At 37.3% G+C, this 25,628-nt stretch overlaps 2 protein-coding genes across 2 annotated transcripts in view; one reads left to right on the top strand and one right to left on the bottom strand.

The window, feature by feature from the left end:
• Window positions 1–10,019, top strand: part of LOC143207415 (T-box transcription factor TBX3) — a 31,900-nt gene extending 21,881 nt beyond the window's left edge. The window contains exons 4-5 of the mRNA XM_076420859.1: window positions 5,461–5,607; window positions 6,486–10,019. Coding sequence (XP_076276974.1) covers window positions 5,461–5,607; window positions 6,486–7,010 — 672 coding nt within the window. The 3' untranslated portion in view covers window positions 7,011–10,019. The remainder of the gene's footprint in view (window positions 1–5,460; window positions 5,608–6,485) is intronic.
• Window positions 10,020–12,313: 2,294 nt separating this feature from the next.
• Window positions 12,314–24,865, bottom strand: LOC143207416 (phospholipase A1). The gene is made up of 3 exons (XM_076420860.1): window positions 24,741–24,865; window positions 20,512–20,929; window positions 12,314–17,489 (listed from the first exon to the last, which is right to left on the bottom strand). Exons 1-3 carry the CDS (start codon window positions 24,795–24,797, stop codon window positions 16,732–16,734), a joined length of 1,233 nt encoding a protein of 410 aa, XP_076276975.1. The 5' UTR covers window positions 24,798–24,865; the 3' UTR covers window positions 12,314–16,731.
• Between the last annotated feature and the right edge of the window lie 763 nt (window positions 24,866–25,628).

Raw genomic sequence — 25,628 nt, forward strand, 5'->3', positions numbered from 1 at the left:
TAGGATTGTAATTGTCAAAAGCGTTAGATACAAGATCAATCTAGGCCGCGATCGCCTAGAATCTTATGTTTACGAGGCGTGATTTGCATTATTCGGGAGCTTAAAGCTACGCATGTAGCCATGAATAATGCAAATTACGCCTCGTAAACGTAAAAATAGGACTTCTGAGGGCGATCGTGGCTTAGATTGATCTTTTATCTAGAGTCTAGAGCTTTTGACTACTGAGAGAACCCCCATCTTTCTACCCCTAATGTTTCATAAAACATCCATTTAGATTTATATCAATACTCACCATTTTTTTTTAAACAATCCGATCGCTGGTTCAAATGGATCAACTGGTTCGAATGGTTCCTTTTTGAAAAGATGATTCCTATCATTTCACCTCGGAAAAGTCTGTCAAGATCAATTTTGCACAAAACTTTTTGAACAGATTTTTGCCGATCCTAAGGTGTAGAATCACGCTGTAACGGTTTTACACATCATTTCTTGACTCTCTGTACAGTTTCGAAAGAATAGAGGGAAACGACAACAGACGTGTTGCTGCTCCTCGATAATTGTTACCTTATCATTAGCCAAAGAAAGTGTTAAGCATCTTGAAGCGTTTATCGCTTCTTTCGGGCATTTTAAACATTAACTATTTGTGAACCACGCCTTTTTCTACGAAGGGGCTCGTGGAATGCGCGCGGAAGTCCGGAAAAGGAAGCTACCAATTGGCCAGAAGCGGTAGCGTTCCATTTATCTAGATGTTCCATGTTTGGACAGGCCGGCATGTCCTTAAATGCTCCTTCTTTCCCTTTCTCTACGTGTCTCTGGTTTCGGCTTACTCTTCTCATCGCTCGGGTCGTATGCGGGAGGTCGCCACACACGGTTCCACCCTCTTAGCGGCCTGCACCTCTCACTTCCGATCCGGTTCCAGCTTAAAAAAAAACGAGACGCCTGTTCGAGGCTTCCGAACGATATTACTTATAGTCAATTAGCTCCAATTTTCTACCACACGTGATTTCTGCACGTAATTTTTAACATCCTTCTAATGTTCTTCATCTACAGCTTTGGCACTCCAATTCCAACCTTCTTGCAAGTCAAATACATACTTTTGCAAGTCAATTTTACCCTTTTGCAAATCAATTCCCCCCATTAACGCTAAACCTAAAGATTCGAATATGCTTGCAAGTATTATTTCCGTTTACCAAAGTATTTGTAAAAGGTTCGAAACTGTCTGGCATAGATTCGAGTATACTTAGGAGTACTATTTCTGTTTTTCGAAGTACTTATAGAGAGTTCGAATTCAATCAATCAAAGTTCGAACCTGTTTGCGAGGTAGTTGATCCCATCCCTACTCAATACGCTTCAATAAAAATATATGTACTTTCGTTCATCACGAAACTGTTTCTGGATCGCTGTTCCATGTTACGTCGATTTACGTTAACACTAAACGCGACAATAATTCACACTAAAAAAAATTAAACCGACTTCGAAAAAACGCACTAAAAAGTATAAAAAAGTGTGAAATAAAAAGAAACTTTTTAAAGGGAAAAAACGCACTAAAAAGTATAAAATAATTTCCATTTAATTTATGTGAATACACACGAACTTAAATATGTACATTCAATCTTTTCGGAGGCGGCGCAAAATTGAAAATTTTCGATACTGGAAATTACGAAATCAGCAACATCTGTTATTTGGAAAATTTTTAATTTTTGCGCCGCCTCCGAAAAGATTGTATTGGATTTAAGTTCGCGTGTATTCACATAAATTAAATGGAAATTATTTTATACTTTTTAGTGCGTTTTTTCGAAGTCGGTTTCATTTTTTTTTATAAAATTTTTTTATCGCAAATAAAATCGTAATTAATAAAAAAATGTAAAATTTTTTTGCACGGGACCGTCCCGGGAACATACTCTACAAAATGCAAAAGGTTTCGCTCCGATTGGTCCATCCATCTCGGCGTAATTGGTGAACATACATAGAAAAAAAAATCGAAAAAAAGGCACATACAGACCGAATTGAGTAACCTCTTCCTTTTTCGAAGTCGGTTAAAAATGACAAGACTTAATTTATTCAGATTTTGCGCGTTCTTCTTGTAATATGTGCTCTAATAAAGACATTTTTGTATTACCTATTCTATAAAATCATTTCTTATGAAAGTACATATCTTTATAACTTCAACAATTGTAAAATAATTGCAAAGTCAAAAATGTAGAACCGGTCGTGGTAGGTTTACGGTTAAATTAAATAAAAGACGAACCAAATACCAATTTGTTTTTCAATGTATCTCAATATGATATCGATATTAATAAAAACCATTTGAATAGAAAGTGTACGCACTTGCAGCCACTTTCTTTGTGGTTTCGGCGTGAGTCGTCAGGTTGGACTAGATGTCTTGGTTAATGGGTATGGGTACGTTCGCTAACACCGGGGCCTGGTCAAATGGCCGAAGCGAGGGAAACTCGGCTTTCCCGTACACTGTACACGGAAGCCGGGTCCGGATTAAACTCTAGAAAAGGGAAAAGGTCGATGCGGCGTGTACATTCTCCTTACTTTTCGGGGGAGAGAGACTTAAGCTACTCAAAACGGTGCTGGGTACATCGGTTTCGAGCGTTGTCCGCGAAGAACGGAGATTAACACGCTCCACGACACCCTGTAATCGATATACCTACCTTTTCTCTCGACTAGTGGGTTTGTTTACGCCCTGACAGAAACGAGCCTCGACAGCTGCCTTCCAAGGCGCCCCTTGCCAGTTCTTTCGTTTTTCACGAATATCCAGGAAATTACTTCTGCGGATCTGCGTCGCTTCGAGTATACCCTAGGAACGTGCGCGAACGTCCAATTATTTCAACGGCAAGCTCCCCGTTTTGCACCGATCCTTATCCTTGACACAGCTACGGTAATTACTTAAAAATTCGCACTATGAATCGAGATTAGCTCTCTCGCTTCTCGAACGCGTGTTTAGTTTCAAATCATTTCGCTTTTATCCAGGACATTTTCCAATTCACTTTCGAGTATAAAGTTCACATTGAACATTAGTTTATCGAATCGATTTTGCAAAAATTTGACAGATGTTGAAAATTTTATTTCGAAAATGATACTTGAAATATGGGTGATTCAGCTAACAATAAGTATGCCACCTAAATTACTTGTAAATTATTTGGTATACAGGGTGTATTAGTTAATTTTCTTTTTTAATTAAATCGTTAAGAAGGGCTAATATTTTAGTATGTATTAAATTTTTTGGGGTAATTTTTTGGGGGAGGAAGGAGGGCCCCCAATGTTTTTTAAATGGAAAGTATTATTGATTTTTCTGTTATTGCGATGCCTCTCTCATTAAACTCAATAGCATTTACTTGTACATTCTTTTTTTACGGGATATGGTGCGGCGCGACGCAAAGCGGCGAACGACCGCGCTAGTAGTGAGCGTCACTGGCGGCAACTCATGACGGGCGAAGATATTTTGCTTTCTGGTTCGGTAAAAACGTCGACGTTGCAAACTTCAAAGGGGGTTTCTCAAGACAAAAGTCTGCTCTATCGCGTGATATAGTTCGATTTTACACTGGACCCTTATTTTTTAAGATAAACTGAAAAATATCCTCTAAAATTGGTGCAAAAGCGGTGTCTCTCCATCTTTAACGATTGTTTAAACATGTCTATACATTCATAATGTATTAATATTGGATATCGCTGTATTCGGCAAAGTCTACAGAATCTTTTGCTGCGAAGAACAATTCAATATCTTTTATAATAACATCACAATATTTGTTTAAAGTTGAGAAATAGGTCTTTTTTCAAAATCATGTTCCTCAAAAACTGTGCGTCTAGGCGAAAAATTAAGGGCAGATTCAGAATCAGCGCAGAAAACCCTATAAGAATTGATAGAGAAGAAGAATTGATAAAGAAGAAATAATTGTGGAACATGAAAGAAGTTTGATTTTGTTGTGGACAGTGTAGTTTCGCAGCAGGTGTCGATCAGAGTTCGACGCTTCGAGAAATGGCAAAGGGGTTTTAGTTCTTGTATCACGCGGAAGATTTTGAATGGGTGCGGGAGCGCCTGATTCCGGGAAGGTTGAAGGGCCAGTCTGGTTTTCGGGAATCGCGTCTGTACCCGCCGTCGTCGGCGTTCTTAGCGAGGCGCCAACTTATCTTGACGAAGCGGCGTCCCTTTTATCCGATTCTTCAAACTAATTACGAATTTAATAAAATTCTCTCCTCCCCTTTCTTCTCTTCTGCGCGCAGTGCCGACCACAGTGAACGGAATCTCTTCTTCGCGGCGGTAAAAAAAGGAACGGAGGTGCCCATCATTTGTTTGTGCTGCGGCGAGTCCTATCGATAGTGCCTAATGGAAAATTAATTAACATTTGTCGATATCGACAGAAATCTTTTGCCGATAACTTCAATGCATTATTAATCTTGTTGTTCATTATAGAAAATATTATTAAGACTGCGGATTTTATGCGTTCACGACAAGTCAAATTCAAAATTCTAAAGACATTTGAAGAATTTAAGTTGTTCTATCATTTTTGATTTTTTAAGAGGATTCAATGGGAAAATATATTTTCACTTACGATTGACTTGGATCACTTTTATTTTCCACGAAGATTCGCAGTCGTCAGATTTGCTAACAAGGGCAATTATCGAACTCGCAAATTTAAAAAAATATGGGACTTCGCACACAAGTAGAGTAAGTAATGCACTAAAGGGGTGAAATCAGTTCTTGAAAAAATTTCAATATTTTCCTTTTCGTGAAATATCTCAAGAACAACAAATATTACAAAAAAGTTGAAACGAAAGTTGTTATGGTATTGTTGTGTCTACCAAGCTGGGTGAAATAATTTGTTCTAAAAAATTAAAAAAACTATTTTTCCCCAGTTTGGTAGACGCAATAATGCCATACAACTTTCGTTTCAAATTTTTTGTAATATTTCTTGTTCTTGAGCTGATCTCACCCCTTTAATGCGAGAAGTAGCATAAAACTAGAATTGTATTAGGCATAACTTACTCTACTTGTGTGCAAAGTTCTCTCTTGTAAAATGTGCGTCTAAACATGAAAATAACGATTGATTTATCAGATCTAGGACGTTTATTAGATGGTATGTAATCCACCTTAATAAACTGTAGGTGCCGTCGCTTAATAAGCAGATTGATGCGACGTAAAACAAATAATAAAAGGACGAATCAATCAATAGATTTTTACGCAGAGTTCGATATTTTATCGTTTTTATGATACAAACAGAAGATCATTCCATTTAAAAAGAATCCAGGTGATCTTGAAATCTCTGTAACATTTTTTACGTCACGATACGTACCCCTCTACATTATCAACTTTTGTTTATATTATATTTAATATCATTCTTTCGTATCATTACAAGGAACGGAAATATTCAAGGTGGACAAAGTTATTGCCCCATCCTGTATTTTAACTGGTTTCAATAGCGAATACTTATATGAAACGTTTACTTAACTTTGCAGGTAGTTTTGACATCCATGCACAAATACATTCCGCGCATCTGGATCATTCGCTGCGACGACGCGACGAGAATAAGTGACTTGTACTCCCATCCAGCCTCGTCGTTCAAATTCAGGGAAACGGAATTCATCGCTGTGACCGCTTATCAGGTAAGAATCTACTAATAAAGGTTCGAAAAAGTGGCCTTTACCTACAAATAACAGAACAGTATAACTTATTTCGGGAAAACTGTGTCAAATTGACACGAGGGACGAATGAGGGTTAACCCTTTGCACTCGGAGTTATATTAACTCGATAATTAAACATTTCTTCAGACAGAAAAATCTTGATACAATACTATACTATACTATATAATATTTAGCAATATTAGATACCGACATATCTAACAATGTAAACAATATTTTCAATAATGGTACAGCAATTTTTAGTGGCGCTTCGGAGGCACCACTCGAGTGCTAAGGGTTAAAGTACACCTTCAATTTACGCGGCACTTTTTACGCGAGTATATGTTCTACGCGGCAAATTTACTTCAATTTACGCGGAACTTAACCTAAATTTACGTAATTTTATCTAAATTTACGCGGAAAGTAAGGGGAACATTAGGAGTAGTGTGGCCTCTGGAACCTTATCAAGTTTACAGATTCAATTTACACGTTTTTTTATTCGCGTAAATCAAATCCACGTGGAACGGACATTCGCGTAAATTGAGAGACGAGTGTAAATAGAAATCATCATATTTTGAGGAGTTTTAACAAAATATGCGATAACAAAAAAGAAAATTAAGAATTTAATTGCCCTAAATGATCGAAATATCACACTATGCATCGGGACGCAACACGTCTGTGACTTTATACAAACAGTATCGGCCGTCGCGACATATCACGTCCAAGAAAACGAATCGGTTAATTGTAAGCGAGACACCCTGTAGATTTCAAACTTCTTTATCGTTTGAACAGTTACGATTGAAACTGTATTAATATGGATACAAAGACAAAATTGTGAACATCGTTCGTATGATCTGTTACAGAACGAGAACATCACCAACTTGAAAATCGACAACAATCCTTTCGCGAAGGGGTTTCGGGAGACCGGCCAATCACGATGCAAGAGAAAGTTCCAGCAAACTGAAGGGGATAGATCGAATCGCGTAGAAGACGAAGAAGAGAACATATCCTCGAAATCCGAATCAAACAGAATGAATCATTTGGACGTTGTCGCTCAAAGACCGAAAACTGCATCCAGCGAAACCGGAAGTCTCGATGACAGCGGTGTCAGTAGCTGCGGGGGTATCAGTCCACCGTTGCCCTCCATGATCAATCAAAATTTATTATCTAAGGATGATGATCACGACGCACAACCTCGTCTACACCGACCTTGGGTCGACTCGACACCAAAATGTTCGCCGAACTCGTCCTCGAGCCTAACCAGACACGAGAATCTTTTGAACTTCCCCGCGCACTACTTCCGATTATTTCACCCTTCCCTCACGATGCAACAAGACCTGATTAGGCTACAGTACCAATCGATGCCACAATTCTCGAAACACTATTAGGAGCACCAATCGTGTATCTGCACTCTCGTCAACAAATCTCGAGATCTGCAACATTTTTTCTAGGGATGTGCGAGAGATTGTAAAGCTACGGTACCCCCGAAATTGTAGGCGTGTTGGATCCAGGTCCCGAAATTACAATATTCAGGTACTCGAAAAGTTAAAATGAAAAATTAGATTGAAAGGACACGTGATTACGGTCCATGAAATTTCGCACACACCTAATGTTCTGTAATGATTTCAGTAAATGCTTCATTACATTGGGTTGGCAAGAAAGCAATTTTCGTATTTTAAGGTGAAATAAAAGCCAATTCTGGGAAAATTTCGAAGTTTTATGAGCTCGGAATTATGAAGCTGGCAAAAAGATGGTAAAAGATCATCGAACAAAATGGAAAATATTCTATTCATCAAAGTCCATTGCTTGAATAGAACAATTGGCTTTTTATTTCACCTTAATATACCGAAATTACTTTCTTGCCAACCCAATTGTAATAAGAAGTGTCGACTTCATTGAAATATTTCGTGAAACTCAAAAAGTCTGCCGAAAACGAAACATTTCTTTTTGCTAAGAAAATATACCTGAAAAATAGTGCGGCAATGTTGTTTCTCCATATATTTACTTATGACTAGACTGCGGATTTTATGCATTTATGACAGAAATTAGTAATTTAACGCTACCTGCCGGGAGCCTATTAATAGGGTTTCAATAATTCTGCTGTACTAAAAGAAAGCATAGAAATTTTCTTTTACATTGCAATCTTAAATGAAACTATTAGATGACGTTAATAATAATCGTCAATAATCGTTAATGTCGTTAATGTATTAAAATTGCAAAAATTTTAGGAAAATTTAAAGATACTGTATTCTTCTCAATCGACGGAACATAATAGGGAAGAATAATAGTTTTTATTTTGCATAAAGATCCGCAGTCTACTCATAATTTAATAAACTTCATCAAAACTCAGGAGTCTTTGTAACACATGTGTCTATCTCACTCGTCACATTTCGGGTAGCCGCACACCCGTACATTTTGTAATGTTTTCAGTAAATGTTTCATTACATCCGATGATTGCATAAGTTCGTGCCCGATTTGAAAACGAAATTCAATGGTTAAACTTTGAAGAATACAACTTTATTAATCAATTATATGCTCACCATGATTTTCTGCAATTGTTTTGTAGAGCACGAATTTATGCAATCACCTGAGATAATAAGAAGTGCCGACTGCACTGAAATATTTCATGAAACTTCGAGAAACTTTGCAATGTTGTTCGAGATGTGGTTCACGTACCGCAGTGTCCTAATGCTTACAACAGTGTTTCCTTTCGCCTTGTTAAATATGAATTAATGGCAAGATTAAATTTCTAATTGTAATTAAGAATACAAATATTGTCCACCAGCGATTTGGTTACTATGGACGATGCACCAAAGATTTCTTATACATATTTAGTGATGATAGAGGACCGGTCTAGTATGCGGTCCGACCTAAATAGTTCTATAATGTAAAAATGTGAAAGCCAATCGATATTTGGATGGTTGCTGTGCGTGTATGTGTGCCTGTGTACGTGCGTGTGGTGAAAAGTTACCTTTGAGAACGAGAATCGAGCAGTGGAGAGGACACGTTTGTATTTTGTCCTATGACATTCGACATAGGCTTAGAAATAATCGTTTTTAAAGGGTTACACTTCTGGTAGGTGTATATAGGGTATTTTGGAATATCGAGCTTTTAAAGAAACGCGTTGGTGCCTTGCTCACAAGTATCTTATATCTATCGATGTGAAATGAATGTTAGCGAGATGTTCTCGAAGATGATATGCGACCAAAGATATTTCACATAAATTAACCCTTTTCACTCTCGGAGCTATTTTAACTCGGAAATTAAACATTTATCCGACCTGGATTTCATTCCATATGATTTTTTCTTTTTATAGATATGAAATCGATATAATACTTCATACAATACTTAACCCTTTGCACTTCGAATTTTTTTCCAATTTTGTTGCCAACAATTCCCTGCTATTTTAAGTAGTTTATTTAAAATTTATACTTCAAAAGACAGACAATTTTGTTTACTAATTACATTAAATATAGCTCTCAAGCTTCGTCGTAATTTACATTTTTGGAACTTATATTTGTTTTTAACTAAAAAATAAGACAATTAAATAACTAAATACAGTAAAGTCGCGATCTAGCTCCTTGAGGATCTCCACGATCACTGTCCCTTCGTCTACCCCTCCCACTGCGGAGCATCTCCGCGAGGGGCCAAGAAGCTCGAGCTACATGCTGTCCTTTACTACGTTCGACATCCTTTGTACTTTCGGCGCGGTCGACGCAGTCGTAAAAAACCCGTTTTATTTACATTTTTCTTTCTATAATGTCGAGTTACACTCGACAAAGGAGTGCAAAGGGTTGATTGTTTTTAATTGGATTAGATACCGACACATTTAATAATGTAAATAATATTTTGAATAATGGTACAGCAATTTTTAGTCGTGACCCTCTTAGGCACCACTCGAGTGTGTGTGCTAAGGGTTAAACTGTTTTAAATGTTACCGAAGGCAATAATCTCTCTTCTGTACAAAGGCAGGTGCTAGAAATAAGTGCCTGATATTGTATGATAGATATATGTATTTCGAATTCAAATACGTACAATTTACTATTAGTGCCTTAATAAAGGAAGAATGGGAGAAAATGTTTAATTATTAAGAGCGCAATGATTACTGTTATTCGCGATACGGTGGTTCCTCGATGTACTCGATCCTCTGGACGAAGAACATGCATAACAATGGTTTTGCCAGTATTAAACATGTTATATTATCTTTCCAATAATTGTTAATCGATTATACTTGTCTATTGTTTATATCATGTATATGTATTTTTACACCAGAACTTACGCATCGATTTTTGAGAAAATTGAAATAGTTTTATCGACGATATCGTTACTTAAGATACATAGTCTAAGGAAAACGACAATTTTTTACCGCTATTATCGTTGTAATAAATGACTTTTTACACCAATCTTATTGTTATAGCCGTATAATTTAATTCTTTTCTCAACGTTCTTCTCACCCTTTTCCAGACCTTTCCATTCTTTTCAGAAGATTAAGAAATCTTTGAAAAGTTGAAACTATTGCCCGTGAAACCCGGTATCCGTGAAAACGTTTATCAGTGAAATGATTTTCGGGGAAATGTGACTGTCGGTGATCTCAAAATGTCGGTGAGTTAAGGTGGTCGATTCGCCTTCTCATTTCTCGATAATACAAACACGGGGTTTTTCAGTAGCCAAAAACGCTAGATAAAAGATCGATCTAGGGCTCTATCTCCCTCCAAAGTCCTATTTTTCCGTTTACGGGGCGTAATTTGCATTATTCGGCAGCATGTAGCTATAACAATAGCAACATGCGCAGTTGTATGCTTCCGAATAATGCAAATTACGCCTCGTAAATGTAGAAATAGGACTTTTGAGGGCGATCGCGGCCTAGATTGATCTTTTATCTAGTGCTTTTGACTACTGATAAACCCCATTGCACGCACTATCGAGAAATGAGAAGGCGAATCCCGAACCCTTGCAATCCAGGAAAAAGGAGACTACCCCTTTAATATTGTCAACGCAGTTAGATGTCGATGAAATGGTGTCGGTGAAACGATTGTTGTTGATATAATTGTCGGTGAGTTAAAGATGAACCATAGTTATTAGGCAAATCTGAGAAATCGCTACCCTGAAGAGGAAGTGTCTGTAAAGACACGAGTTCTTGTTGTAAATTGTAAAGGACCGTGTCGCGTCTAAACGTCGCCTTCCCGAGGATCCCGGCAGCACCCAGTATCAATGTCTCCTGAAACACTTTGGAGTCAGCAGGGCGTCGCGTTGCGTCGCGCCGCGCCGGTTTGTCGGCCGTTCGCAGACATCTGGATTCGACAGCCAGCTTCCGATTGGCCCTCTCAATACGTTCCCTTTCAAGTCTGCGAAATTTCCCATAGTACTGCTCCGAATCGCTTTTTCTCGACGAACCACTCCCCGTCGTTCGTGAGAATCTCGAAAGCCTTGGAATGGTGCACAAGTGCATCGTAGACATTACGAACGGAAGCTGGGACAACAGAAATTGTTTTGCAACGGAGCGGCGCGGCGGACACTTGACGGTCCTCAGCATAACTGCTCTTTGCATATTAAGTTGTTGTCAACGACGCACAGTGGGGTACTTGGCTCGAATACCTAGGCCAAGTTTCCAAAAAGTTCGTCGGAAACGAACATTTTTTTGCTAATGTAGTAACGTTCCAGAACGATCCGCTGTCCAGAACATTCGACGGCCCGCCGTATGTTTATACGTTGTTAAGACGACGGCAAATCATGCGGAAGATCGTCCGAGCCTTAAGCGGACCGTACACGGTCAATCGGAATAGTCACGTCGAAGATTGACATTCGGATTGATCGTAAAAGGCGGATTGATGAAATGGACTGACCTGGACTGACCCTCCATTTCCAGACATTTGGAAATCCGAAATCCGAGCTTCAATCACAGGAAGTGGAGGAGAAACTATTGTAACAGTCTTCAATAGGTTTTCGTCCATTCGAAAATAATTTTTATAATCATCAGAATTTGTTACCGACTGAATTTATTTTGATTGAAGTCAGGATCACAGTCAGGATTGACAGTCTGACTGTTCAATCAGACTGTAATTCCTGATTGACCGTGTAGGGGCCGCTTTAGGATGGATTTATAGTAAAGCAGCGAGGTGAGCTGTGCGGTGAAAAAATTGATACGAGTTGACCAAACACATCTTTTAGATTTTCGTTGTTGGCCCAGCAAAAAAAGCTGAAAAAATCAAATTTTGCTATTTTTTTTCACAATTCCGACCAAATGCATTTTCTCAACATATTTTTAATACGTAATTTACTAAACTAATTCTTCTAGCCTTACAGAGAAAATGAAGTCAATTTGCCCATTCATAAAAATGTTATTCTGCTTTAAAGTGTGTGGTCAGTTATGCTCCTAGCTGTATAACTAGGAAATAATGTTTCCCAATTATTTTGGGTTGCAAAAACATGGACAGATAAATTTTCTCATGTTGTATGAAATTGTACAAAACACCCGTTGGACGCTCGCATCTAATTTATATGTGACTACAAGTCCTGAACTTTCTACGAGATGTGGAATCTCAAGAAAATGTTGAGAGCCTTGAACGCGACGGATGGAAGTTGCAATATTCAACGCATTTATTCCACTTACATATGTATCGAAACGTTCGAAGCTTGGAAAGTATGGCAGAAACAGATGCGCGTTTCCAAAGTACTAATGGTATTTGCAGCCTTATACTTAATAATATTTTATTATATATATTAATTAATTACATATATTACATTAGATATACATTGCGAAATCAGTCACGAATAAACAGAATGAAATACTCCAGTAGTTACAATTTGTTTTCTCTATTCCTGGATGAATAGTTATAGAATGTTTATTTCTCGATAACTCGATTGAAATTCGATGCTCCAACTTGTGAAAGTATCACCAGATCGAGTTAACCATCCAGTGCACAGGTGAATAGAAAACTAACAATGTCCAATGATGGGAAATCTTTCAGCCGCATTTTCATTAATAAATATTGTTCTTTCTGGTTGTAACGAGGTCGTCGCTTCATCACAAAACGCTACCACAAACAAAGAAAGCGAACTTGTTTAACACCAAACCTACCATCACCGGTCAAAATGACGTTTCCAGATTTTTAATTTCACAATTACAGTAAATCCTCTATAGACGCGACAGCCTCGGGGGGATTTGGTCGCATCTATCGTATAGGGTATAGCTATTTTTTATCTCCAAAGGCCGAGTCGAACGTAGAGAAGGACAGCGCGTTTAAGTTCCCCCTTGGGTGGTCGATCGCTCTACAAAGATTTTAAGGTGTGTATTACGGTGTTTAAATTGCGGTTTTATGATACTTGATGTATCATTCTCAGGTATGAAATAGCATTAGTACAATAGAACAATTTCCCGCTTAGCACTGTTGTTTACCCTGTACTAAGTTGGGGGGGATATTCTTGGTCGCATCTATCGTATAGAAATTATTGTGCCTATAGAGGATTTACTGTATTTATATAATATAAATTGTTTCATAAGCAGACTGCGGATTTTTATGCAAAATAAAAAATATCTGCGTCGATTCTAAAGACACGCAGATTAAATAAAAATTTCTTTCTTGTTTTAATTATATTATTAAACTGAAACCGATACGTTGATGTTCTTAAATTTTTTAAATATGTCCCCTGCTTTAAATTGTACGTACCAATTTTTGTTATAAATGCATAAAATCCGCAGTCTATTCATAAGAAATCAGTGTATAGATAGCTCTAGTAGAGCACGTATTATACAATAGGAGCCGTACAAAGTCTAAATAAAATCACACTTGTCATTTATATAAGGGAACACGTACCAGTTACTTTTAAAGCTCGATAGGTTTAGTGTTGAGCAATGTCAAGAAGCTATATTTTGGTCATGGGTGCCATAGACTAGGGCTGTTACTTTTCCGAAGCTTCTCGAAGATTCTTCTAAAGGAATTTGACTCTCAAAAGAAATCTAAATCGTTGTACTGCTGATACTTGGCTCTTTTCACCAATGACTTTGCCGATCACTGCGCTAGCATCACCGTGACCAATCTAACCGTAATAGACTTTGCTCGCGAAGGAGAATCGAAAGAAATTGGTTTCTCTGTCAGTGGACATTGTCAAGAATACGTTCACGGGTGGTTCAGTGGAACGGTTAACGGGATTGATCGCATGGTAGATCACGAACGCAAGATTTTTCCGGACGTGTACTGTATCTGAATACGCAATCGCGTTCCGGAATCGGACTGCACGGTTCGCAGTACCGTACGAAGATCCACTTGTCACTGTACACTTGTGTCTTTTCGGTTAGGCAACAGCTGACCAAACGTCCGTTTGATTCGGGTGTCCTATTAACGCTAGCATATCAATTTGTTCGTCTCCTTCTTCGATGTACCGAGAGTACTCTAAACGGTAAATCTTACGTTTAGGGGAGGCAACTCCTTGACCTTGATATATGTTATCGAGGACAACATTCTGAACAACTTTTGTCATTAGAACTACCCGGCGCTCGCTCTTAGTTTTCGAGATATATTTGCGAACAACTATTGCAAATACTGTATTGAATTTTACGTATTCTTGCATGCTCCGTGGCAACGTAAGCCTATTCCGGGGTGGCATCTGTTTATTTTTTGTTTGTAAACACATTGTGGGGATCAGAACAGAGTGTCACTCTATCAATAGGGAGAGCTTTCAATTTTGAAAGACTACTTCTGGATTTTCGCATGCGTGGTCGGGCCGGCCCTCTACGCCCCCCACCACCTAACCCTAACTAATTCTGATCGCATAATTTTTGCCTTCTATATAACCTTTAAACAGAATTTGAACTGGTAATGGAAAAATCATGCAATCAGAATTAGTTAGGGTTAGGTGGCGAGGGGGTAGAGAGACGCAGACGACATTGTGAATATTTCGAAAACTATCTATCTCAAAATGAGAATTTTATTCAGCATTTAAATGGTCTAATCGATACATAGAATTCATTATTTCGAAAAAAGCATCAATGCGTTTATCAAAATTGTACGTTCTTTTAAATAAAAATTCGGCAATATAATTAGTACATATAATGATAGTCACGTATGCCATAGCGAGGAATGCTGGCTCTCAGATCTCTCCACAATCTTTCAATATTTTGTGTATGAACTCCAGTTTGAGGATCAACAAAATTAGTCGAATGATTCACTGTTTTATGTATTATAATTTTCATTCGCCAGATGTTTATTTATCTAAGGTCTAGCTCATTCGAAACTATGGCAGCCGTACGTTGCCACGGAGCGTAGAAGAATACGTAAAATTCAATACAGTATTTGCAATAGTTTTTCGCAAATATCTCGAAAGCTAAGAGCGAGCGCCGGGTAGTTGTAGACAAAAGATGTTCAGAATGTTGTCCTCTCGACAACATATGTCAAGGTCACGGTCATCGGAGCTGCCTCCCCTAAACGTAAGTTTTACCCTCTAAACATCTGTTGAGGTCCAAGGATCGTCGGTCACATAATTAATGGCACTCACTTTACGTCAGAATAACTTTTCTACTAATGGATCCATCGACTTCAGTTTGTGCACCAAACTAGACAACTGATAATTTTGGAAAAATTGCACTTAGTAGGAAAAAAAATAAAAGTAAAAAAATACAAGTTGGGTTTTAAAACATTTTCATGTGGACATTTGTAACGAAAATTTAAAAAAAGAGTTTTGCAGATTCCTTTTTCCTTTACGAAATGTTCGATAAACACGGACCAATCAGAGCGCGGCTGCAGAAATATTCGCCGTTCGATTTTGACCATTTTTAATCGTCTATAACTCGTAAACCCGAAAAAAGTCCGAAAATCTAGGAAAATTGCAATTTTTACCACTTTGGATTGTTTATAACTCGTGAAACAATTTCAATGAAATTTTCAGAACGTATATAATTTACACGAGTTGGTCAAACACATCTTTTAAATTTTCGTTATTGGGCCAGTGAAAAAATTGTAAAGATCAATGTTTACTATTGTTTTTTTCAACATATTTATTAGACGTCATTTACTAAACTAATTCTTCTAGCCTTACAGAGAAATTGAAGTCGCGTGGTCCATTAACAAACAAGTTTTTCTGGTTTAAAGTGTGTGTGATCAGTTATGCTCCTAACTGTACATGCTACATAGGGAGCATAAGAATTTTAGAAAGGCTTAGGTGGAGCATGGCACAAAAAAGGTTGGGAAAAACTGGTGTAAATCGACCTTTATACATACTCCATTCGTCACGAACGCAAACTTGTGCATCCAAACGCACAGGAGGAAGTTACGACGATGTGGATTCCATGGACCGAATTCGTGTATCCAAGGGGTAAAGATCGAACAACGGAAGCTTACGATTTTCGGTCCACATACAGTCACTCCTCCACTAGTCCAAATTAGGACTGTTACTTTTCCGAAGCTTAGACTCTTCGAAGAATTCGAAGGACAAAGGGAACTTCGAAGTGTCCGAAGTTTCGAAGTCTTCGAATCGTATGAAGCTGTAACTTATGAGTTTCATGTTATGTCACATTTGACAAATAAAAATATAAATAAAACATTTGACAGTATTTTCAAAAAATGCCCAACTTCAATCTTATAGCTGTGGTATAATGGTGGCTCCATTTCTTTTAAATCTTCTAATTTACTACGGAGATTTGAAATTCGGAGTTTCGAAACATCGATACTCATCGCTAGACTGCGGATATGCAAAATAAAAAACGTTCGTATCGATTTCAGGAGGCAGGAGCCAAATAGAAATTGTATTCTTTTAATTATCCTATTAAACTGGAACTAATACATTGATGTCCTTAAATATTATGTGCACTGTTTTAAAGTGTACGTGCTCTTTTTTGTCGTAAATGCATAAAATCCGCAGTCTACTAATTACCTTCGAAGATTCTGAAATGGAAGTTTCGAAATTCGAAGGAAAGTAACAGTCCTAGTCCAAATTATACAAAATTGAAATTGTCGTATCGAGTAAACGAATTCTAAATTACTCTTGAAAAGTCTTCTTGTGGTGCTGCCGCATTCTATTCACTGAACTATCGTTTACTAGATCTGTACACTGGCTGTTGGACCTGGGGAAATTGGTATACACACGTGCGATATCGTTTCCATACGACTTACCCTGTCACAGCGACAAAGACAACGGCTTGCCCTCCGGCAGGCAGCATCTTTCGTCGCCACGTCCGTTTCCGTATTTAGGACAATACGGAGGATATTTTCCGGTGTAGCAGAAGGAGCCCATAGTGCCGATCGGCGTGTGTTGTCCCATGGACACGTACTCGCCTGGCCTGCTCTCGATTCTGGGACCGGACGGACACCTTCTGGAGCACGGCTCCGCCATTGGTTGCTGGCCGTCATTGTCTATACTCTCGGCCATGTAACAAACCACCCACACGTGACTGCAGAGTTGCGAATTCGATTTGTCCTCGCAGAATGGTTGCACCTTCCCGCCATTCACGCAGAAATCCACGTGGCCCATTCGGCCGCTCTCCCCGTAATATCCGGCGTTCGTGTGAATCACCTCGACAAAATCGGCATCCCCGCTGTCAAGACGATTCACGTAACCAGGACGGAGTAGCGGCCTTGCAGGGTCCAGTCCGATTATTCGGTGCATCCTGAACAGCAGGAAGTTTGCCATGATGCCACAGATGTGCGCGCCCAATGAGTGTCCCACGCAAGTTGTCCTTGCGATCGGCAAACCAAGATCTCTCAATGTCGTTAAAGTGCCGGCTAGGCATTTAGCCACTGGCCGAAGATTTGCTACCGCGGCCGGGTAACAGGGGGGTGAACATAGCGCACCCCAATCGACCAGAAAGACATTGTAGCTGCCGTTCCGGAGGTACGCATCTCTGAGCACCGCTATGGGGAGAGTGTCGTCGCCACCTGAGCATTAATAAGATTTTCTTCATTTGTCCGTCTTATTGGTAGACCGTCAATTTTTATGGGTTTATGGTATATGCGAAATTCGACGATACAGGGTGGTATTCAGCTAAGTGGGCTTTCAGAAACACTTAAGGTCGATTTACCTTAGCCAACCACGGCCAGTCCGGCAGTGTTTTACTACCCTGGTTTTGTATCCAGCATTCCCGATATATACTAGATACAAAACCAGGGTAGTAAAGTGCTGCCGGACTGGCCATGGCTGGCTAACGTAAATCGACCGTAAGGGGGTAGTATACCCTCGGTTTGTAACTAGAAAGGGACTAGAATCTTACTAGAAAAATGGCTCGAAACATGGGTTTCGTAGTTTTCACTTAGTGTCCTTATTTGAGCAAATTTTGGGCTGGGTGAGGGCTCATTGGAAAGAGGAAGGTTCACCGCTTGGTGCTCTGGTCATGAGGTTAACGAGATTATATTTATATCTAATAATATTAGTGTCCAAAGTAGAGTGAAAATCTAGGGAAAAAACCAGCAAATTTCAATGCATTTTTCTGTCTCCAAAAGACTTTTTGAATGTTGGGATGACCAGAGCACCATGCGGTGAATCTTCCTCTTTAGAATGAGCCCTCACCCAGCCCAAAATTTGCTGAAATAAGGACAAAAACCGTCAGCGCGCAGACCCACTTTTTCGATCGAAAATCTAGTAAGGTTCTAGTAAATAGCAAATATCTAGCAAATAACTATGGTTAACAGCTCATGGTTTTAGTGTTTTAGACTGGCCCCCACAGTCTCCCGATCTGAACCCAATAGAACACCTATGGGGTTTACTAAAAAGAACAGTTGCCAACTTCGATCACAATTCAAGAAGTATTATTGAATTGTTGTCAGAAGTTAAAACCGCTTGGGAAAATATTAAGGCTGAACAGTGTAAAAGTTTAGTAGATAGAATGCCAAGACGCATAGAAGCCGTACTGAAAGCGAAAGGAGGGTATACGAAGTACTGATATTTCATTTTTTCAAACTCAAAAATTTGATGATTACATAATTTGTTAATTTCATTTAATTTTGTTTAAAAAGTGTAATATATTTAAGTTAATTCTGTATTATATGAACTACGAAAACTATGTATGTATTATAATAAAATATTTTGTTACATATCTTCGTAACATGTGTTCAATTAAATAAAAATTGAAACAAAATTAAACATTTGATCAATTGTTTGAGTCACTGTAGCTACGGTGAGTAGCATAACTGATTCCACACACTTTAAATCGCATTAACCTTTTTATGAATGGACCAAACGACTTCAATTTCGCTGTAAGGCTAGGAGAATTAGTTTACTAAATGCCATCTAATAAATAAGTTGAAAAAATGCATTTGTTCGGAATTGTTATAAACAATAGCAAAAATGGATTTTTACAACTTTTTTAGCTGGGTCAATAACGAAAATTTGAAAGATGTGTTTTGTAAACTCATATGAATAAATGAATTATACACGTTCTGAAAATTTCATTGAAATTGGCTTACGGATTATAAACGACCAAAAGTGGTAAGAAGGCCGAAAATCATGAACAATTGCAATTTTTACCACTTTCGAAAATCTCCGAATATATGTATATAATTCATAGGAGTTTACAAAACAAATTTTTTAAATTTTCGTTATTGAGCCGGATGAAAAATCTATTTTTGCTATTTCTTTTCACTTTCTTTCCGACCAAATGCATTCTTTCAACATGTTTATTTACTTAATCCTTCGAGCCTTACAGAGAAATTGAAGTCGTTTGGTCCATTCATGAAAAGGTTATTCTGGTCTAAAGTATGTGTGATCAGTTATGTGAGTAACTGTATAGAGGTTCAGGAGTTTTGGCCAAGGCCTGCGATCACGCCGGACATTTTACGCAAATCTTTAGTTTTCGGAGTTATGTCAAGGTCATGTGATAATACATAACCGGACGTATTTCTTTCGTTGATCAGCTACACTGTGCAATAAAAAATAAATATTGCTGTATGTACAAAACGTCGATAACCTTGAAAAGTCCGAAAAACGACCTCCGAAGAAAAATATCCTTAACGTATGCTGATTCTTCAATACGATTCAAGTTACGTCAAAATATTTTTTGCATCATCATAGTTCGGCGAAACCTCTAGGTGGCATAGCTTGAAATCTTATAGTCGTGAGTTGTATTTAAGTTTTATGAAACTACACGTTTCATTTGGTGACCGACAAAATAACCAACCAACAGTATTCATCAAAATCGGTTGATGCAGAAAAACGATTTATTATTATAAAAGTAAAAATTCGATTTGTTACAATATTCTCAAAATTTCTTTCGCGGCGTGTAGTAAGCTAATTGTTCTAACTTCTAAAAAAACCCAAGTCGTGTGGACCATAATTTAAAAAAGTTATCGTACATTTAATAGTGCCGGAATATTAACTGTTCTCGAAGCAATTTTAATTCGAAAATCAAGACATTTTTTTCAACCCAGGTCATGTTTATTCTATGTAATCTTTTTTACATTGTGCACATCGAATTGAGCCTGTCTTCTCGTACACAACAGTTGAGCTTTTTCCAATTTATAGAATTCAGACGAATTTAACGATATTAAAACTGTTTTGAATAATAGCAATTTTACTGGCGCCTTAGAGTCATCATTCGAGTGCCAAGGTTTAATAAGAGTCACTTATATTTTACAGTTATATGTATGATACACAAAATTTTTAGTATCTCAACCCCCACTTCCGTGAGAAACAGCTAACTTTTTACTTATTCTTTTTAAGTAGAATTAAACGCCGTGAATTAACACTAACCGTACCGGGTACAAAATCTGTCGGATATTCGTTGTTTTATAACAATTACACGACAGAACTTATTTAGATTTGCCACAATTTTTATGATAATACGTGCTTGAATAAAGAAATTTATCGAATAATTTGTAACGAAAGCATCTTTATAATTTCAATAATTAAAAAATGGGAAAATGTATGATCGGTAAAATTTAAAAAAATTACGTTGTCAGAACATACCCGCATATCCGTGCACGAGAAGAACATTTTCCATAGTTGGATCATAATCCTGACGCAACCAGTCCGACGATCTGGAGTCCAACTCTCTTCTGGGTCGGTCGGATGCATAAAGGAAGACTCGAATATCGGGATCAGGACATGAATCCTTATCGTTGCCACGTCTCCAAATGCACTTTTGTCGATCGTATTCTGCCGCGAGACCGTTCTGAATCGCTTCTTGGATCGGGCCATGCGGCTTCTTCGCGGAGACATGATCCAGGAGTAGCAACGTGGCCAGTAACAGCGTCTTGAATATTGACGGAAACATCTTGACGACGACGAAACACGAGACCTGCTCGTTAAGCACGCGACAGAAGGACTGATCGTGACAATGACTCGCACACCGTTTTGTTCTCCATTCAGCTCCCACCTTCTTCACCTGTCGATGACTATATTAGAGAATTGGGTGATCCAAGGGAGGGAGAAATGTTCCGCGGATCACCACCGATACCAGTGAAAACGACGATAAACGTGAACATAGTGTCAAGGTCCCTCTTGTGTTCTAGTGTGGTTGTTTACGATGTGAGGGCATTGCGTCACCCAAACCGATTATGGCGATTTGTAATCATTTGTATATGTATGATCGGAATCCTCGAGTCCGTGTACCAGAATGCAAGGAAACTGGGGAATCCCTTTATTTTGATCACTAGACTGCGGATTTTTATGCATTTATGGCTTCTGAAATTTTCCGAAAAGGGTAGAATATATCAAATTCAACAGAATTTAGTAGAATTTTTATTTAGAAATATAAGATTCTATTTTATTCCACTTTCTTTAAGTTCGCCTAGAAAAATTGACAATTGTATAAACATACGCAGTCCAGAGTTGGGAAAAACTTTAAGCAACGATTGGCGAATAAATTCCTACTTCAATCGTTAATCGCAATTAACAATTAAACTCCTACTTTAATCGTTAATTGCGGTTAACGATTACAATCTTTTCAATTGTAAACGTCAATCGGATAATTGATTAATGATTAACTGCTGAAATTTCGAAATGAAATACGGAATCAAAACTGTATGCGTACTGAAAAAAATGTAAACTGAGTTTTTACTGAGATATATTTCTGTCAATTCTCTCCGTCTCCGCTCTCTGTCTCTCTCCACCTTCCTTATTACAATGTATGGATAGACCGTGTGCTGATTAACTTCATCAATCGTCCATTTTTCAATGATTACCTTTTTTAATCGCACACATCAATCAATCAATCTTGATTAAAATTTTAATTGATTAATGCCCAACTCTGCCAGAGTTGGTACGATTAAAAATGGTAATCATTGAAAAATGGACGGTTGATTCAATGAAGTTAATCGTCAATCGTTGATTAAAAAAAGAAATCATCGAAAAAAAACATAAAAGCACGTAAACAGAGTTTTTATTATATATAGACCAAATGACAATACACCTAAATTCAGTTTACATTTTTTTTCAGTATTCATACAGTTTTGATTCCGTATTTTATTTCGAAATTTCAGCAGTTAATCAGTAAACAATTATCCGATTGACGATTAATAATCATTAATCGTAATCAATGAGTAAAGTAGAAATTTAATCGTTAACCGCAATTAACGATTAATAAGTTTTTCGAAAGATTTTAGTCATTCATAAATAGACAGCGGATCTTTATGCAAAATAAAAATTTCCCACCTGAGTTGCAACAAACTGGAGTGAAATGGAAAATTTTCTTTCTTAATATGTTCAAAAAATACGTAAAAAATAATATAACATTATTTTTAAATTCTTCTAATGTATACTCGTTTTCTCATAAACGCATAAAATTCGCTGTCTATTCATAATGTTTACTTGCAACCATAACAAACAAATCTTTAAATTTTTAAATAGCTTCGTTTTTCGAAAGATTTCTGCAATATTTTTTAACACCTGACTTCTATTTGAATAAAAATTAACATTCCTTTAATGATCTCTTTTTGTAAAAATTTCTAAAATAACTGTTATATTTTTGGTCTCTGATATTGACTAATCACTGGAAATCAACTGCAGCTGAGATCGATTTCTTTTCATGGTCCCATTGCAAATGGGGTTTGAATTCGTGGAAATTTTCCGAGCAATGCTGGTGTACCAATTAATTCGTATAATTAATTGACGCAAGAGGGTTCGGCGTCATTGGATATAAATAAATGATAAAGGTTTATTGTGTTTGGTAAAGCGTACAATATGAGATACCAGATGCGGGTAATGATATTTACATATGTATGTGTTTACGAAATCGTGGTTCTGAATTTGGCTTCCATGATCCAGTAAAGGCGATCGGAATAAGGACAGAGGAAATCTGATAGGAAAGTTACGAAAGTGCATCAGAACCTGAACGCTTCTAGAAGCTCTGATGGGTGAAAAGTTGGCATCCGTTTACGTCGTAATGCGGTCACCTCTCTTCATTTTTACTGCTGACTGACGAAACGATATGTCAACTCAAATACTGGCCGCCGCGCCTCAGCTCTAATAGATTGACGATTCACTTTCCTCGATTTCTGTGTGCTGTCCCTTTTCGGGTATACAGTGAACCACAAAAGTATTTGACCGCACTTTAAAATAGTATAACTTTTTTATGATCGGACCAAACAACCTGACTTTTTTTTTAGCAATTAGAAGAATTGATTTACCAAATGACATGCAAAAAAGATTTTGAAAAAATTGCAATTGCTAAGAATTACATGAGAAAGTAAAAGACGCATCATTTATAACTTTTTTTATTAAAGCCCGCAATGAAAATTTAAAATATGCGTTTTGTAGATGTATGTTAGTTATACACATGCCGAAAATTTCATCGAAATCGGTTGACGCAGAAAAAAACAACACGCATCGAAAGATGTAAGAATCTGTAGATTTTAAACAGAAACTCTCGTAGCTCTTGGGTATGTTAATCGATTTTGATGAAATTTTCGGCATGTGTATAACTCACATAGATCTACAAAACATATATTTTAAAGTTTCATTAAGGGCCCAAATAAGAAAGTTTTAACAAATGCCTTTTTTATTTTTGCATGTAACCTTGTAAATTATAATTTTTGGAAAATCTTTTTTGCAAATGATTTAGAAAACCAATGCTTCTAATTGCTTACAAAACCTCAGGTCGTTTGGTAGAATTATAAAAAAGTTATACTACTTTAAAGCGCGTTAAAATACTTTCGTGGTTCACTGTACATATAAGAGTGTTATCTTTTGAGTGTAAACAAGAAAAAAGGAAAGTATGCTCGTGAATCAGTAATATGTAAATGAGGACACTAGGAAAGCGTTGAGTCTCACCGACTAACGTATATACGTATTGTATAAAGGACAGATAATAAATCAGTTTATTAGAATTTATAGCTCCGTAGTTTTACTTTTATCATGGAATCTTCATAAAGGATTAGGTATATAGTATGTACAGAGAGTGCTCACGCCCGGAGTCTTTTCTGCCACTACTTTTCTCAGTATAGATCAGGCATGTCAAACACGCGGTCCACGGACAAGTACTCTGCGGCCCGTCCAAAAACTTTGAAACTTTTCGGAGAATGAAGAATTGAATATCACAAAATGGTCTGGTCAGTCATTGAATCTCATTCTTATAGAGATTTCGTGGATCAATATTGATAACGTCGAAGTGTAACATCAAAAACCCGTGATGTCTTATTACAGATTTAATAGAAAAGCAACAAAATATTAGTTTAAACTTAAAAAACGTTTTAATCATATGCATACACTCTTTAAAAATTAGAGCAAGACATATTATAATTTTCCAATGTTATATTTGCCATCAACATAGTCAATAAATGATGCGATAAGTACAAATAGAATATTGAGTATGTTATTAACAAGTTATCTATTTTCATTGGAACGTAAAACACAATAAAAAGTTTACAGTGTCTCTGTGTTCATATATATATATAAGTACATGTAAATGTATACATATGTCCGCTGCTGTGTCTTGTCCGTGATATTAATTAAAAAGAATATAGACTTTCATGGTCAATAAACTACAAATGTAGCATGTGAAAGTTAGATTTCTTTCTTTTTTATACATACATGTATTATAGGCGTGGTATATATAAGTCTATGTTTTACAGAATATACATTTCTTTCCTATATGAAAAATGAGAATTTCGTTATCTTTTACACATACGTATCACAATATATCTTTCTCGTGTTGGTAAAAAGATATACAAATTAAAACAAATCATGGTAAAACTTACGTTTAGGGGAGGATGTTCCAAGGACAAGGGTACCTTGACATATGTTGTCAAGAGCATAATTCTGAAGTACTTCTCCTTCTACAGTAGACCCCCGAGGTTCGAACGATTCCAAATTCCAGCAAAAACATCCGCTTCTAACATAGACCAAAAACGCGTACTTCGAAGAAAGAAGCAGTCATTTGTCTGTCATTTATCTTCAATGCGAACTAAGAAGAAAGGAAAACAATATTAGCTCGCCGTTTTTAAGAGGAATAATATTGTTTATAAAATTTAAGTATAAAATTGATATTATTTGAGAGGAATAATATTATTTATAAAATTTAAGTAAATTTATATAAAATTAATATTATTTGAAAGGAATTCAACACTTCCTCGAGGCCTTACCCTCCAATTCACATGATTCCAAATGGGCGAACTTAATTCGAAGTTCAAACATATCGAACGATCTTCTGGAACAGATTATGCTCAACCTTCGAGGATCTACTGTACGTGTTACCGCGTCGATCGGTTTCAACATTTCCAAAAAACTGTTTTTTAACTTATAAATATATTCATCATAACGTAAATTTAACCCTTTACACTCGAAGCTATTTCAGCTCGAAAATTAAACATTTCTTCCGACCTAGAATATTTCCAACCTACGAAAAATTGGTACAATAATACCTCATACAATACTTAGATTAGATGTCGACACGTTTAATAGTGTAAACAATATTTTGAATAACGGTACAGCAGTTTTTAGTGGCGCCTCAGAATCACCATTCGAGTGCTAAGGGGTATAGCGTGTAATTTAGGGCACCCTCACATCGGATACATTTTTTTAATCGTGGTGGTAATCACTCATTACGGATTCCCCACCCTCCTTGTCCGGCACCCCGGGTATACCAG

Source organism: Lasioglossum baleicum, chromosome 3 (assembly GCF_051020765.1).
Source record: "Lasioglossum baleicum chromosome 3, iyLasBale1, whole genome shotgun sequence".
NCBI lineage: Eukaryota > Metazoa > Arthropoda > Insecta > Hymenoptera > Halictidae > Lasioglossum > Lasioglossum baleicum.